Consider the following 18,346-nt stretch of genomic DNA (forward strand, 5'->3'; position numbering starts at 1 on the left):
AGATTGAATAACGATGGACTAAGGACTGATCCTTGATTTATGCAACATTATTTATGTAACAGTATTCCATGCTGTATTCTGTCAAAAGCCATACCAAAATCCAAAAGTATCAATGGTGTATCCATTCCCCTTGTCTAATTCAGTGGTAACATTGTAGAATGTCAGCAAGTTGCTAAAAATGACCTTCCCTTAGTAAATCCATGCTGTTCGTGTAGAGATTCTCTGTCAACCCATTTCTGAATGCGAGCCCTAACCAACTTTTCCAAAATCTTCACCACTATTCCTGAGATACTGATTGGTTGATATGTTGGATTCATCGGTCTTTGCACCATCTCTTTGTGCAATGGGATTACCATACATTCTCTCCACTCTTGTGAAATCTTCCCTGCTCTGAGACTCATATTATATAGTCTGGTCAAAGGAATTGCCAATTCAGCTGAACACTCTTTTAGCATCCATGCTGATATCCCATCAGTTCCTATTGCAGATTTCTGATTCAGTTTGTGCAACAGCTCTAGTACTTCCTCCTCATCCACATGAGTTTCCTCATACGGTGAAGAGGTAGCAGTGAGTTCAATGTTGCATATACCAGGTTGATAGCTTTTAGCAATATGGCTGCTCATTAGTTTCGCAATTTTCAGTCCGTACTTCTTTTGATAGCTGATATTTTTCCATTCTAACTATATGTTCTTTCTATTAAAGAATCAGTTGCAGTTTATCAGCAGCAGTTTCTTAAGCATTTCTGTTGCTATATTATCTTCCCGGCTTTCCTCTTTTCATTTTTTCTAATATGTTCATTATATTATTATTAGACATTGGTTCTAACGTTATATTTGCTTATAGAAGGTTTTTCCATTATCATGTCACTTATATTGTTTTCTACTTTTAAAATCTCATCAAAGTGTTCTTTCCATCTTCTAACAATCTTAGAAGCAAACCATATTTATCCCTTATAGCATTTGCTTGCTTTTTTCCTTCCAAGTATATTTGCTTTGTCAACTTATATTTTGCAATGTGTCGTAATGCTGACACCTTTTGTGATTCTTCTACCAAACTGTCCACATAATTCCTTTTATCTTCTTTTATAGATCTTTTAATTGATTTATGTTTCTATAATTGGTCAAATAAATTTCTTTACATCTCTGATATTTAGCTTTTTCATTTAAATTTTAAGCCTTTCTTCTGTGAGTCGCTAGGTCTTGTCTGATACCAGTCTTGTTCTTTTTTTTTTCCCCTTTTTATACCCAAACAGTCTCTTGCATCCTTATTAAATATCATTTTAAAATTTTTCAATTACTTTTCAGTCGTGTTCTGTGCTTTCTACTTTCTTGCTCTATAGCTTCTGATTTTCCAAAATATGAAATTTTTTTATCATAATAGAAAATTTTTCTATTATGATAAAAATAATTTAAACATCTTCCATTTTGATTTCAATTTTTTTTTTAATGTCATGCAATTTTAATTTAATTTTAGCTGTTACTAAATGATGATGAGATCCTATATCAGCTCCTTGCTTTAATTTAACATGCAAGAGTGAACTCCTGAAATTACTCTAAATTGCATATGAATAGCTTGAGTTTTGGTTTTGCCATCTGGTGATATCCAGGTCATTTTATGCATGTCTTTATGTTTAAATGTGTTTCCTCCTATCCAAGATTATTCATTTCACAAAATACCATCAGCAGGCTACCATTCTTATTTCTTGGGACACATGTTTCATTACCTACTGCTCATCTTCATTATTTCTTTGCTAACTTTAACATTCATGCCACCCATAAGATTATGTCATGCTTCAATACTTGTTTTATACATCTTTGGAACTTATAAAAGTTCTCTTTATTTTCAAGATCCTTCTCATTTGTTGGTGCATAAACCTGTATTATAGTTAATTTAATAATACATCTAGAATATAATCTAGTCATTATTATTCGATCACTTACAGGCTTCTAATTTCTTCTTTTCTTTAAGGATTAGGCATTTGCCTGTTCTGGCTTCACTGGTCTTTCTATCTTGTTGCTGGTCTTCCTCTCTCTCTCTCTCCCCCCCTTTGGTCTATATCTATCTACTTCTATTGGTAGCCGATATTTTTCCATCCTAAATATATGTTCTTTCTCTTTCTCACTATATTCCTTGATCTTTTCATTTATGTTATAAATATCTAATTCTTTTCTGATGTCTTCATTTTTTATATGATTCAATTTTGTACATCCTTTAATTGCTTTTAAAAATCTCATCTCTAAAGCTCCTGTTTAACTTAAATCTTTCTTTTTAACAGCCCATTTTTCTGAATCATATAATAGAGTGGGAGTGGCCATTACTTTGTAAAATTTTATTTGAGTTTCTCTTCTTGTTTTTTTTTTTTTATTCAGTGTCCTTTTAATTGTTCCACAGATTTTCTGAAATTTCTTTATTTTTTCATCTATATCTTTATCTTTTAGGTATGTTATTATGCAGCCTAAATAACTGATTTGAAGGCAGATGGTCCAAGATTTTTTTGTCCTTTTATAAGTTTGTCTAACGGAACACTCGTCCGGTTGGACATTTCGTCCAATCTCAATTTGTCCCATCGATGTCAACTAACTAACCTAACCTAACTTGTTAGGGTGGATCATGCATATTGTCTTAAACTCTTCTCTTTTGTGTCAACTGACTAACATACTACTGTGTCAACTGACTAACATACTACTGTGTCAACTAACTAACTTAACCTAACGTGTGAGGATGGACCATGCATATTGTCTTGTAATGGATATTCTTGTTTTTTCATTATATTCTCTATTCTTATATTTTTCAGCGTAATTTTTCAAAAGTTTTCTCATAATCTTTATAGTCTCTAAATTAAATTCTTCTCTTGTTTTCAATAATTTATTTTAACACATAAATATTGTCTATACATGATCTTCCATGTCTGAAGGCATTTTGTTTTTCTGAGAGTAGATTGTTTGCAATATTTCTAAGTCTCTTATTCAGGATTTTAGTGTTACTTTTGTAACCTGTATTTAATAAATTTATTCTTCTGTAATTCCTACAATTATCGGTTTCCTTTCTTAAATATAGATATCACCTTAGCTTTTAACCAATTTCTATATCGGTGTTCCAGATTTTTAATGTTTTTCTTTTCAATATTTTATTTTTCTTTCCAAATACTTCAGAGGCTGCTCTACGGATGATCTTTATTAAAGTTTTCCATTCTTCTTCTTCTTCTTCTGTATCTTTACCGATTTGGGCTTCTTTTAGGTAATCTGTTAATTGTGATTGATATAGCATTTTAATGCTTTCTTCTGTTCTATTTCTTGTTTTTTCTTATGTACTTCCTTTCTCCATTTTGCTAGTATTTCTATTTTAGAGACTACTACTAAGTAATGATCTAAAAAAATTTTGCTTCCTCTATAGCCGTGTACATCTCTCGCTCGTGGAGCTAGTTTCTGATTAGTAATGATATAATCAATTATAGATCTTGTTCTTCTGCCATTCCAAATATATTTATTTATATTTATTTATTTATTTATTTTATTTTATTTTTTGAAAAAAAGTATTGGTTATTTGAAAATTATTGAAAGTATAGAAGTATATAATTCTTGACCATTGTTATTCATGCAAATTTCTCCATATTTTCCTAAGATATTTGGGATTATATCATTTCCAACTCTAGCATTACGATCTGCTGTTATTAATATATAGTCATTTTTATTACATTTATTTAACTGATTTTGTAGTTCCTCATAAAACTGTTAAGGAATCCTCTTTCCTATCTTCTTCAGGGGCATATACTCCTATGATATTTAAGTAGCTTCTGTCTGTTTTTAATTTAAATGTTATAATCCAGTCATTTATAAAATTGTACTTTCGTATTTTAGTTTTCCATTTATTATCGATTAAACTGGCCACACCACTAGAAGCTCTGATATGTTGGTCCACTCCACTATATAGCATAGTAAAGCCATCTATATCTTTTGTTCTCTTTAATTTCTTTTTTGTTTCTGTTATCACTGCTTTATTAATTTTTTTAATTTTTAGTTCATTTACTAATTCTAGTTCCTTTGTTGTTATACTTCAACATTCCACTTGGCTACTTTTAAAATGTCTGAGATTCCTATTCGTTACCTTTATCCTTGGTTGTTTTCCATTGTTTCGGTCCAATGAATTTTCCAGTTCAGGCATCTGAGTTATAGAAATTTTTTATTTGGTTAGGTAAACAGCTGTATGCAAAAATCCCCAACCTGGAGGACAAAGGTATCTCTTTTAGTCTGGCCCCTACCTCTCGACCTGTTCAGCTAGGGAGGCCCTACCAGTAGCTTAGCTACCACTGGCATAGTTTTTGAGGTCATTGGTGTGCACAAGCCTTCTTACCACATCAAGGTGGAGATTCCATTAAGGAGGGGCTTCTAATTTAACAAGCTTTAATTTGTCTCTGCACTAAATATAAGCAGCACTCCTCTTTCATGATGTTCATCTGATTCTAAATACAGTATTTGATATCCCCTTTACAGTTCTCACTCTTCCAAAGGCTTTCCATCTCAGTTCACTTATTCCTAAAATATCTATTCCGTACTTTCCCATTTCCTTTATAACTTCTTGTGTGTTTCCAGTTTGAAACATAGTTATAATTTTCATGAGTTTTAAGAAAGCCTGTGAAATTTTGATCAGCTATCTTAGTCTATACAGTAATAGTGGCCTAAAAATCTCAAAAATATGGATAGCACACATTCACCTACATAACTTCAAGTTTGAGCATACCCTCACTTTAGGGCTCTAAGCAGTTCACACTTCTCCCCAGTTAAACTTGTTTTTTTCGTCACAGAACCAGAGTGAACAGTTGAAAAGTCAACTATTGGATCAAACTCTGACTCATCATCTAGAAGAAGACAAGTAAACCAAACATCAGAGGAACTGAACATAGGAACCTTCAATATAAGAAGTATTAATGGAAAAGAAATGGAACTTGCAGAAGATCTGAAGATCCACATTTATTCCATGTGGACATAATTGGCATTACTGAGAAAAAGGAAACAAACAGGAGATCTTACTAAATTTTATTTTATTTATTTATTTATGCTTATGGCTACATGAAAACTAGTAAGTGAAAAGTACAGTCACAATTTCCAGAAACAAATGATGAAAATCTTAACATATAAAAGTTCATTACATAAAAGGCACGATCTGCTTTCTAAGTCTTTCCTTTTTTAAAAAAATAAAAAAAATATAAAGCAAAAGTAACTTGTCATAATTAAGCCAGGAACAATTATCGTCCTGCTGCACCAAGTATGACAAGGCTGCATGTTCTGACAGCATAAAAGTAGCTGTATCCGAGGTGTAAGTAGAAAGCAGTTGTGTCTTGTGTGAGAAAACATGATTTATTAGAGGAGACCCCATTTCACACTGTATCATCATCTTCTAACATGAAGAGGAGTTCTGCTGATATTATGATGAGGACTATGAGAGTGACTACGAGAATAATGTCTTCGTGGTGAGACGGGACCGTGATCTTCTGTTTTCTCCATAACCACCGCCATCATCATACCAACTACAGGTCAAGATCCAGGCTGGAAAGCCAATTCAAGGCCTCATCCGTCACCTTGTGGATGTCTTGTAGGCCACCACATCTTACTAAATAATAAGTATAGAATGGTATATTTGGGATAACAATCAAAGAAAGGAAGGATTAGCAATAGAATTCAACACCAAACATGAATAAACTTCTTGATTGGAAGGTAATTTCAAGTCGAGTTATGTGGGCAAACTTCATAATGGGGAAACGGGCAATGAAACTTATTTGTGCTAATGGTCCCACAGAAGATTCTCTATGGAAGAAGTGGAGGAATTTTCTGAGCCATTCCAGGCACCTGACACAGAAAATGGAAAAAGTTCTCCTTGTTGGAGAACTTTTCCTTGTTGAAATCTCATCTGTGAAGAGAAGATCTCTGTGTCTGTTCTTTGTGTACTGCTGGAGAAGTGTCGTTGATTTTATCACCCTCTGCCACATAAGTTGCGATGTGAGGAAGTGTCCAGTAGAACGACGATAGGCTCCCCAGGTCATCAGTTAGTACATGTGACATTGTTCTCTGTGAAATGTTCATCTCTAGCGACATCACTTTCTGCATTCTTGCAGAATTACGGCAGAAGCATGTCTTCACACCATCATTTTGGTGGTTAAATGGCTCTTCAGTGGTGAAATCACATCTGTGAAGAGAAGATCTCTGTGTCTGTTCTTTGTGTACCGCTGGAGAAGTGTCGTTGATTTTATCACCCTCTGCCACATAAGCTGTGATGTGAGGAAGTGTCCAGTAGAATGACGATAGGTTCCCCAGGTCATCAGTTAGTACATGTGACATTATTCTCTGTGAAACGTTCATCTCTAGTGACATCACTTTCTGCATTCTTGCAGGATTACGGCAGAGGCATGTCTTCACAGTCCTCACAAGCTTTTGCTTCTTAACGTAGCATGGTCAACCTGTTTCTTTGACAGTCAGGTATGTCTTCTGTATCGTTATAATGATTAATAGTTCGATACACAAATATCCTAGTGATCCCGATTGTTTTTAGCATCGAAAATAGCAGGTGGATGCATTCCAACCTTGTGAAGTGCTATTTTAGCTGCACAGTTCTCATAATCTCCCTACTGCATGTTAACCTGTACAGTTAGACACTTCTCTCTACTGATAAATGCGCAAATATTGACAGTGCACAGCGCAACTAACGGAACTGGGCTTGCACAATTCTGTGGGCAGCACTGGGGGATGTGTGGAAGTTGTAACAGTATTTATGATGAGACTGTGTGTATTTAAATGTTGGAAACAACAAAATTAAGTGCAAGTTGACTGTATTTAATTTAATATGTAAATGGCATTTGTATGCATTATACTGATATATTCAAAAACATAGTTTAAAAAAAATCACATTTTAAAATAAGTTTCAATTAATGAAAGCTTGTTATTCTTGCTTAGCTTTAAGACTAACAGTTGCTATCCACCTGATCCAGCTACACAATTTAAGAACTATATCTGATTCTGTCCAGTGAACAGTATGAATGTTTTTCATTAGTTATTTTCTCATTCTTAGGTAATAACACTGGACTGTCCAAGTGCATTAGTTTGGAATAATATTGGTGAGAATAAGTCTGGCTCTGTGCTGAGTGGTTCACCACTTGATTTGCTTCCTTGTGCACCTTCAAATTTACCAATGCCTCCTCGATCCATTAATTCTCAGGTGAGTTAATAATCTGTTTAATATTGTTCATAACAGTTTTTTAAAGGTAGAGTGTATCTTTTACATTGATGATGGTGATTATATCGTGAATAAAAAAAAATGAGAAAGTTTGTTCAGTTCTTGTTCTCTCGCTTTTTATTTTATTTTTTATTTATTTATTTTTTTTTCCAACTGAAGATGAGTGAACTGGACTCATGGGAATGAAAATCATATACTGAATAGGTATAATAGGCTGAATAGGCTTAGGTATAATTTGAAGAACTGAAGCTATAGTTCTTCAAAACTTGTGAAGTGCTATTTTAGCTGCACAGTTCTCATAATCTCCCTACTGCATGTTAACCTGTAGAGTAAGACACCTCTCTCTACTGATAAACATGCAGATATTGACTGCGCACAGTGCAACTAATGGAACTGAGCTCGCACAATTCTGTGGGCAGCACTTTAAAAAACTAAAGATTATATATAATCTTCTCTTTAAGGCTTTCAATGTAAGGACCTTATATGAAGCTGGGAAGTTAGATAACTTTATACAAGAACTTGAAGCAATGAAAATTGACATTGCTGGTATCAGTGAAGTCAAATGGACTAATAGTGGAAAAATAAACAGAAAGAGCCATTCAATTATATACTCATGTGGAGACAGTCATAGGAATGGAGTAGCATTTGTACTAAAAAATAAGATTGCACAATCCTTTCTTGGATTTTGGCCCATAAGTGACAGTATAATTGCAATAAAAATTGCAGCTCAACCTTTTAATATTTTTATTGTCCATATATATGCACCTACTTCTGATTACCCAGATGAAGATGTAGAATGTTTCTATGAAGGCATTCAAAATGCACTTAACAACGCTAAATCAAATGATATAACTATCGTTATGGGAGGTCTAAATGCTAAAGTAGGTTCAGAAAAGATCTCTTCCTGCATGGGAAACCAGGGCCTGGGACATAGAAATCCAAGAGGAGAAAGATTAATACAGTTCTGTGAAGAAAACAATCTGGTAATAGCAAATGCTTTATTTAGCCACCCTCCTAGAAGACTTTACACATGAAAAAATCCCGGAGACAACTGTAGGAACCAGATTGACTATATAATGATTAAAAAAAGATTATAACATCTTACAAGCCAAAACATACCCAGGGGCTGATATTTAATCAGACCACAACCCTGTGGTCATTAAAGCAGCAATAAAATTAAAGAAAACAATGAAATCTATAAACATAGAAAAATATGATCTTGGCTCCCTTAAAAATCAAGAAATACAAGATAAATTTTTAAAGGAACTGGCACAATCCACTGCTATTGATGTTCCTGATTCCATCAAGTATCCTTATTCTAAAGATGAGATTGAGGATAGATGGGAGAAATTTAAAGAGGCATAAAAAAGGCAGTAAAACAAAAATTCCCAAATTTGAGAAGATGAGTAAAAACCCTGAATCAATGACAAGATACTGAAAATCATGGAGGAAAGAAAGAAATACAAAAATCGTCCCGAATACAAGAACTTAAACAAGGAGATCAGGAAAGAATGTAGGATTGCAAAAGAACTATGACTCAACAACAAATGCAAGGAAATTTACTTCTCGAGAAAAAGCACAAAACCAGAGAACTTCATGAAAAAGTTAGGGATCTAACTAGCAAATCTTGCAAAAGGGTAGGCTCTCATTGCATTGAAGATACCAGTGGAAACATCTTAATGAAGAAAGACAAAATAAGGGATAGATGGGTAGAGTATTCAAAGGAACTCTACAATCATGATAGAATAGATAAGCCAATGCAAGAAGATTTGGAGGGGGCCTACTATTCTTACCTAGGAAGTAACAAATGTCATTAGGAAACTGAGAACCAGGAAAAACTCCAGGAATGGATGGAATTTTGGCAGAATATCTAAAGGTTTTAGATGATAAGGCTATAAGATCACTGACTGACATATGTAACAAAATATACAAAACTGGACACCTGCCAAAAGATTTTAAGCACTCAACGTTCCTACCAATACCTAAAAAATCAAAGACAATCAAATGTGAAGAGTACAGAACAATCAGTCAGATAGCAAAAGTTATGTTATATATCATCCCAGAAAGAAATAAACATAAAATCAAAATAGAAGTTAATGAAACACAATCTGAGATAAAAAGCCAAACGGCTATTTTTTTTGGCGAAGTTAATTAAATTAAGGGGATAAAAATCCCTTATTATTTTACAGCCAGTATGCGAAACTCTGAGATCGAAAACTATGATCTAAGAGTTTCATGCCGAAGAACTATCAGCGAATCCAAGCGTAAGTGAACACCTGGTAGTACAACACCAAGACAACTCGAATATCAAGGATAGTGAGGGAGCTTGCTGCACCTTTGCTTCGAGTTGCCTTGGTGTTGTACTACCAGGTGTTCATTTATGCTTGGATTCGCCAATAGTTCTTCGGCATAAAACTCATAGATCATAGTTTTCGATCTCAGAGTTTCGCATACTGACTGTAAAATAATAAGGGATTTTTATCCCCTTAATTTAATTTGAAACACAATCTGGTTTTCAGGAAAATAAAGGAATTAGAGAAGGACTCTTCAACATTAGAACTATTATAGAAAGATATCTGGAGAAGCAGAAAGAAGTCTACTTATGTTTTATTGACTACACAAAGGCCTTTGACAATATACAACATGAACAACTAATCAAATGCATCAGAAATTTAGGAGTAGATGGTAAAGATACCAGATTACTGATAAATCTATATTGGGAGCAATATAAAAATATCAGGAGAAATCTTGGATGAATTCCCAGTAAAGAAGGGTGTCAAACAAGGCTGTGTTCTTTCTCCTATATTGTTTATCCTCTATACTGAAAATATCTTCCAGCAATTAGAAGAATTTAAAGGAGTCAGCATAGGAGGCAGGAATATAAACAACTTAAGATATGCAGATGATACAGTACTGCTAGCTGAAAATAAAAAAGATCTTCAAAACCTATTAGAAGGGATGCTGAAGCTAAGTGAAAAATATGGACTTAATTTCAACTTCAAAAAACTAAAACCATGCTGGTAACAAGAGAAAAAGGGAAAATATCTGATATTAAGATCAGAGGAAATACTTTAGATCAAGTAGAGAGTTATATATATTTGGGTTAACTAATTACAGAGAATGGAAAGATAAGGAAAGTGTGATAAGGAAATATTAAGAAGAATAGAAATTGCTAGATCAACCTTCATTAGCACGAAAAACATTCTGACCTCAAGGGAAATTCACACAAAAACAAGAATTAGGCTGTCCAAATGCTTTGTATATTAGAGATGATGATGGAGCAGATTAAAACCATTAAGAAAAGGAAAACTCACCTACCTTGGTCACATATTAAGGCATGAATCCCTACAAAAAACACTTCTAGAAGGAATGACACAAGGAAAAAGAAGAAGAGGAAGACAAAGAACAGATTTGATGAGAAATATTAAGGACTGGACCTTTTTGTCCTATGAAGAATGCAGAAGAGAAGCACAAAACCATACACAGTGGAAGCTCATGGTAGTCAACCTCCTGGAAGGAGATGACATCTCACAAGACATGGAAGATTATAGTGCTGGAAGAGACTGGACTTCAGTTTTTCTCCTCAATGTGGGGAATGTCATCTCAGAATAAAAAGGCTTTTTCAAGTGAAGGTAAGCTAGATGGTCTCATACGAAGATAACAAATTTTCCACTTGAATAATTTGGGTTTTTCATCATGCAAGGCATTAGGAGGGGATTTATGAAGCTCGATTAGAGAACTATAATAAGAATCTGAGATAACAAAGTAAAAACAATCACTCAGGAAGAATGGACTAAGGAAAGCTTCTGTTTACAAGTAGCTTAGTCTTATCTTCATAGATACTTCCCCTGAAAACTTTGGTTACTCGTGCTTGGGTTTTAAAGAATTGAAACAAGAATGTAATTTTTTGTCTAGTATAATTTACTTTGTTAGCAAGTTTAAACATTTTCTACAAGTCAAAAAGATGTTTGAACATGGGTTATATATTGTGTTTGGTGTTTAGACTAATTTCTCTCTTATTCCATATATTGGATTCCCACCATACCTGACTTGCTTATTCTGTTACCAATTTCTATATTTATTATGCCAATTTTCACTTAAAAAAGTTATCTAAATAGCTGAAATCTTTTACTTAATTCATAGGTTTAATTGTATTGAGAATATAGTTGATTTTTGTATATTATATTTATTTTCTTTATTATCTTATGTTATTATATTATAGTATATTATATTTATTTTATTTATTATCTTATGTTATTATATTGTAGTATATTATATTTATTTTATTTATTATCTTATATTATTATATTATAGTATATTATATTTATTTTATTTATTATCTTATATTTATTATATTATATTATAATATATTATATCAGTTTGTATATTCCAACATCAGTTGATTCCTTATTACATACATGATGCTAGACTAAATGTTTTGCAACCTCATATGAGTGTCTTTAATATAATGACCTAGTTTTCATTTAATTTCATATACCATTGTTGTGATATTTAGGTATTTTGGTTTTGATTGAATGGTGTTTATGGTGTTTTTATTGTAAAGGCATACTTTGTTACTTGATGTAAAAACTCCTCTATAGGATTATAGGTTAAGGAGTTTTTTAATAATATTTTTATTATTTATTTATTTTAGTATTTGTTATTTATTTTTTACACAGTCTGTAAACCATCTAGAGACCAACCATGGAACCTTTTCAAACTAGCAAGGCAATAGTTTTATACTGGGCGATGAAATTTATTTTCTACCTAAAGACAATCACAAACAACCATGTTCATGTCCGTAGTGGGATTTGAATCTGTAGTCTGTTCATTGGACAGTGGGTATGTGGATATATGTACGTGACTTACCATGCCATAAGACACACAAGACATTTGCAAATGTCTTATGTATCTGTCGACATCTTATGCATAAGAAAATTTTTATGATAGTATCAATACCATTATTTATTTTTTTGCATAATTTATAAGATGGTTCAGATACTGGTTATGGTAAAATGATTTAGTACCATTTAGTACCTTACAGACTTTGCCCTTTGCGACTTTTGTGTTTGTATAAATATATATACAAACACAGATACATGATATGTGACAGTTAAATTTCCATTATCTTGTACAATCACATGTATGATGACTCAGGCAGAACCATATGTCTGTGCGCTTGCCTTAAGTATATCAAAACAATCAAGCTAGTAGTTAACATGCTGCATTAGAGTTTGCACGTGCATGTTTGTTGCTTTCAGTGAAAAAAATGACTGAATGGAATTTAGAACAGTGTATTAGCATAAAGTTTTGTGAAAAGTTGGTAAAAGTGCAAGTGAAGCACCAGACATGTTAAAAGTGGTTTATGGCAATAATGGCATTTGATAGGTGATGAAAGAACCGGGTGATCACAAACTCATTGAATATATGAAAATGAAAAGTGTGCCTTAATTAGTTCAGTCCAGCAGATGATTAAGTGCATGGTAATTAAATACAGACAGAGAAACAGTGAGAAAGATTTTGACGAACTATTAGGGAATGAGAAAAATTTCTGCAGAGATGGTTCCATGAATTTTAAGTGAAGATTAAAAGCAGTGACAACTTGATGTTTATTCTGGTCTTTCTTCACATTTGGCTGCTTTCGATTCTGAGTTATTACCAATGATGAAACTAGGTGTTTTCAGTATGACCTTGAAACAAAATGCCCACGTATGCAATGGAAAAAACTTCACCAAGACTGAAAAAAAGCGTGAATGTCATAGATCAAAACAGCAATGTCCGTTTTTCCGATCATAAGTGCATAGTTTACTTCATATTCATTAAACAAGGACAAATGATGAACCAGCACTGTTATTTAGAGGTGCTGGCAATGTTACTACATAAGTTGTTTATCAGAAGAGACCTGAAATTGGGCTGAACAATTGGAGATCATTTATCATGACACTGTCCCTGCATAATACAGTAGCTATGCATGAGTTTCTGGCTCAAAAATCAATCACAAAATTAGAACCGTTCTCTATATTCACCAGACTTTGCCCCTTGCAACTTTTGGCTAAACAGTACCTTGAAAAAAGGACACAGATATTCTGCTATTTCTGACATCAGTATCATGCGGTGACAGTAATAAAAAGCATTCCAGAAATGTTTTGAACATTGGCATCATCACCTAAGTACATTGCTGGACATGGGGGAATTACTTTGAAGATGATAGCCAGTATGTCAGGTAAGCAAATAAAGTTTTACTTTTATATAAATCAAGTGGATATTAAATCCAGCATTATTTCAAAGCTGAATACAGGAACCATCATAGTTTCTATGAAATTTGACTAGTTGCCCTAGCTGGACCTTATAGGAGACATGATCACTATGCCCAAACAGCCATATATTCACCTCCTATAGGTCCATTTTGATAAGGTTTCATTGGCCCGACAGCTTTTCAAAGTGATTGGTTCTCCTCAAAGACCAGGCAGAAACCTTAAGAGAGCAAAAACTCTCGTTCAGTGATAAGGAACTCGAAGTGTCATGAAGGTGTATTTTTCATAAGCGAACTCTCAGTCAGTGCATAAAGTATTTACTAAAATAAAGAGCCAATAGGCTTCATTTTTTCGATGCAAAATTATGTAAATCAAGTGGATATTAAATCCAGCATTATTTCAAAGCCGAATACAGAAATTTTGACCAGAGAACTTACGGGAATACACTCACCGGCATTTACGAGTTGCCCTGTCTGGTCCTTAGATGAGACATGATCGCTTTGCCCAAGCATCCATTTAATATTCACTTGATTTATATGAGTTTGCATCACCAAAATGATGCCTTTTGGCTGTTTATTTTAGTAAAAGTTTTACTTGTTTTACTGGGATTATATCTCACACTTTGTGGGTATATATCATATTCAAATTACTGATATATACCCTCAAGTGGTGTATAGGATATTATGATAGTACTAAATGATTAAGATTACATTATTGTTAACCTCATTATTATGATTATTATTATTAACTTCAATAGTTAAACTGCTATTTGTCAGGACTCTAGTATTGTTTGATCTTATATTTCATGTAAGGCACTACTGACTGCATTAGCATCAATCCATCTAGACCTTGGTCTTCTTCTGGGTCTTTTTTTTAGCCATCTTGGCATTAAACACCTGCTTTGCTAACTTTTTCTTCTCTCATTCTGTTTAAGTTACCATATCACTTGAGATTAACTCTGCTCACACTTTCCTGAATGCTAAAAATAACAAGTTTCTTTCCTAATATGTTCATTTTTAATATGTCTGTGTCATTGATGCCATCTGTCTGTTCTCCCTCTCCACACACACAAGTTTTCTCATAACTTTCACATCTTTTGTTTCTAGTCTTTGATCAACTATTTTATTTCTAATTGAACTCTCAGATCCATAAGTTGATATTGGTTTGAATACAGTCTCGTATACTGCTAGTTTAGTGCTTTTTTGTTGTCTATTTCCATATTTAATTTACCATCTTCACTAAAATTATGCCTAAATAGCTGAACTGTTTCTGTTCTTCTGTAGGTTCTCTATTCTGAATGTAGTTGATATTTTCCATGATCCTGCATGCTCTTATGGTTTGATCTTTTTATTGCAGATTTTCACATCCATGATTTCTCAGCTGTCTATCTTAAAGTGAAAATCTATTCCTAGCAACCCCTATTTGGCTTGAACTGAACCAGTTCATCTCCAAGTTTTCTTTCCATAATTTTTTCTAACATCTTAACTATGGTTATATAAATTTGATATTTATAGTAAAGAAATTTCTCTGTAATTCTCATATTCAGTTTTATTTTTATAGATGGACACCATGGGATTTGTACTCTAATCATATGGGGTTCTGCTTGCAGACCACTTCTGAATTATGCAGTGTGGCCACTGTAAAACTTGTCTCCTTTCCAGATGCCCACATGCAGTGTGATCTGTGGATATCCGTAAAGAGAAATCCTGGTAGTCTTGCACTACTTTTTCCTCTGCTTCAGCTAGTGAACTTACCTGCAAGGGTCAGTGATATTGCAATAAGTCCTCTTTCTCATGGTTTTGGGACAGGACCAAAGGCTTGCTCTGATGCCAGTATGTCATAGTCCTGGCTTTCCACTATCAAGTGTATTCGTAGCTGGCTGGCAAGTCGATGTCCATGTGTGGCTCTGGTGTGTGTGTGTGTGGTTCCTTTGGTGCTCTGGCACTTAAACTACATAAAAAATTATTCATACTCAAAGAGTTAGTTTCAGTGCCAGAGCACCAAAGGAACCACACACACACACACACACACACCGGAGCCACACATGGACAAAGCCCATCAGAAAGCTTTGACCATATCAAGAAACCACTGTAACATCAACTGGAAACAAAAAAAACATCAGAGACAGCAATAAACATACCAATCTTTTAAATATTGCACTTAACTTGTGAAAATCCACTGGGGAAAATGTCACTCTTCTTCATTCATAAGAGCTTGGATGGATTGACAGATTCTCCAAAGTTAGTCAATAAACTCTGTTCAGGGACATTCTTACATGAATAACCACATAGACACAATCAGAGCAACTCCTTTGTGCAACAACAATTACAGTTATTTCCTTCCCCACATACATAATTTTATACTTTTCGAGAGGCATAATGTCAGAGTGAGACTTCCTTAATGTTCACAATGAGGCGATCTTTGCCACAAGCAGAATCTTCATATGCAGGGATGGTCACCTGTTTCCCATGAAGAATATCATCCTTACATTCATCACATCTAAACCAATAACATCAGCGAAAGTAGGATATCTCAACTGCCTGGTAAGGGCCTACATCTTGAACCCTTTGTTCTGCTTAAATATCATATATACCGTCAATCTCAGACTGCCTGTTGTGGCTCTGCCATTTGTGCCCAGTAAAGCCATGAGAATAAAGATGGTAAGTCTAAAACACTGAAATGCCCCAATTGTGAAGGAGATCACTCAACTTCCTCCCAAGCATGGCAAAGGTGGAATGATGAAAAGCAGATGAGAAAAAAATTAAGACTGGGTAATGCATCCATTATCAGTCTGTGTACCAGAAAAGCAGCAACATCTGGTAAACCCGCTTACATTGAGAAGGCAACTGTAAAGAAAGTGACAATAAGGATCTTAAATCATATGTCAATCCAGCCTTCTCACAACTACATCCCTGAATGGTATTTTCAGGGATGTAGTTGAACATGTCAAAGAGAAAAATTTATATGAGCTTGCCCCTGATGACATAGCAAAAATGATCCCACTGCATGAGACTCCACTAGTGAAAAAAATTCTATGTGTGCTACATAGAATCAGAGACAGACCCATTAATAGAAGGGATGGATATCTCAGTTTCCCTCACAAGAAAATAAAACAATTTATGCATCTAGTGCCTTAGAGAGAGTCCAATGTGATGATGCATTAGATAATTTTCCTGATGAAAAGAAATGATGGCTACTGACTGTCCACAATTCTCCAAGAAAAGGAAAAAAAAACTCTTTGGGCCATTGAAAACAAGACATTTATGGAAACTCTTGCAGAAGTATAAAGCAATATGCTTTTATAGGAGCATATGTCCTCATAATTATTTGGCATTCGGAAACATAGTCATCATTCATAAGGATAGGAGGTGGACCTGTACGTTGAGGATTGCTGGCAACCATATTCCCTTCCAGCAATCTCTGCTTAATATGAACGTAAAAGCAGTTACTATCTAACTCTCAGTCATATCTCTTATAACAGTAAGCTGCATCCACTCACTCCTACTGCAGATATCTCTCAGGTTAAAATTGGTATCATGTTGTAGTTACCATCCACTTTGCTTTTAATGGAGGATTTAATTGGACGTAACACAGTGGGGTAGCGCAAAAACTAACTTCATAGAAAGAGTTATTGAGTATATGCTCTACAATATCACTCTCCTTCTTGAATGATGTAAGCAACACTTTTCCATATGCCTACTCAAACATTCACTGTCATAGACAAATCTGCTCACCCTCTCTTTTCCCACTCTTTAAGTGTCTTCTCCCAGTGATGGTACTGGCTGTTTTTTTTCTTATTCTTTTTCTCTACTTTTCTTCCCCTATTCTTTGCCCTACTTCTCCAGAGTCTCATTACTATTCTGTCTTCCAACCGCCATCACTGGGATCCAATGCACTGTCATGTGGTCCAATCCATGGACATCCAGGAAGAGGGATCCTGGTAGTCTTCACTCCATTGGCCTCTGCTTCAGCAAGATGGGCAGTTCTGGATGGCCCAGTTTGCAAGTTGGGCCATCTGCGTGTACCATAATACAGATTGTCAGGCAAAAACATCTATCTCAGTGGCAGTTACCTTGGAACAGAGACAAATAATCAGCTTCGCCAGCCTTAAATTAAATTATGGAAGTCTACCCTGTGCCATCTGTTCATTCCTCTAATCTTTCTCTGAACTCTGATATTTGTGGTCTCCAGTTGCTACTGGACACTACTGTAGGATGCTCTCTATGAGATAGGAATTAGGTTTTCTAATCCTAATTAGAAATTAGGATTAGAAAAATAGGATTTCTTCCTCCACAATACCATAATGACTTTTTTATACTTATACAGTTGCATGATTACATCATGTTTTTGATTGTTGTTTATAAGAATTGCAACACGGGGAAAATTTTTCTGTGTTTGTGATGTATTGCTGAATATTATTTTGTTTCCTTTCACAGATACGTTCAGAATTAAGGCATGCTGAACACTTGATACGACAAAGGAGTAGAGCAGCTGAAATTCGCTGGTCTTGTGACAAATGGCAACAAACTCTTGCTGGTAAAGTGTTATTTATTAAATTCAATTTTATTACTATTTGTCCATTCTTCTAGCTTTAGTGCAGTTGTCAGTTTATATGTTTTGTTCTCTGCAACGCTCATGTTAAAACATACATCCATAATCCACTAAGATGCTTTAAATGCCAGAAATATGGGCATGCTCAAACCGACTCTCATGGCTCCACCACCTGTGCCCGATGTGGTAGTAAAGAACATGATAAGAAATCTTGCTCTGCAAAAAAGCTAAATGTGTGAGCTCTCAGGGAGATCATCCACCTTAGTTTTATGAATGTCAGAAGTTGAAAGATTAAAAAGAAATACAAAACAATTAAT

The 18,346-nt window shown here is 34.4% G+C and overlaps 1 protein-coding gene across 1 annotated transcript in view; it reads left to right on the forward strand.

Moving 5' to 3' along the window:
- kto (mediator complex subunit kohtalo) overlaps nucleotides 1-18,346 on the forward strand; it is a 693,083-nt gene that overhangs the window by 140,410 nt on the left and 534,327 nt on the right. The window contains exons 11-12 of the mRNA XM_090412482.1: nucleotides 7,060-7,206; nucleotides 17,915-18,014. Coding sequence (XP_090268608.1) covers nucleotides 7,060-7,206; nucleotides 17,915-18,014 — 247 coding nt within the window. The remainder of the gene's footprint in view (nucleotides 1-7,059; nucleotides 7,207-17,914; nucleotides 18,015-18,346) is intronic.

This window comes from Typopeltis vanoorti, chromosome 22 (assembly GCF_054136105.1).
Source record: "Typopeltis vanoorti isolate ZY-2024b chromosome 22, IOZ_Tvanoo_1.0, whole genome shotgun sequence".
NCBI classification, from domain to species: domain Eukaryota; kingdom Metazoa; phylum Arthropoda; class Arachnida; order Uropygi; family Thelyphonidae; genus Typopeltis; species Typopeltis vanoorti.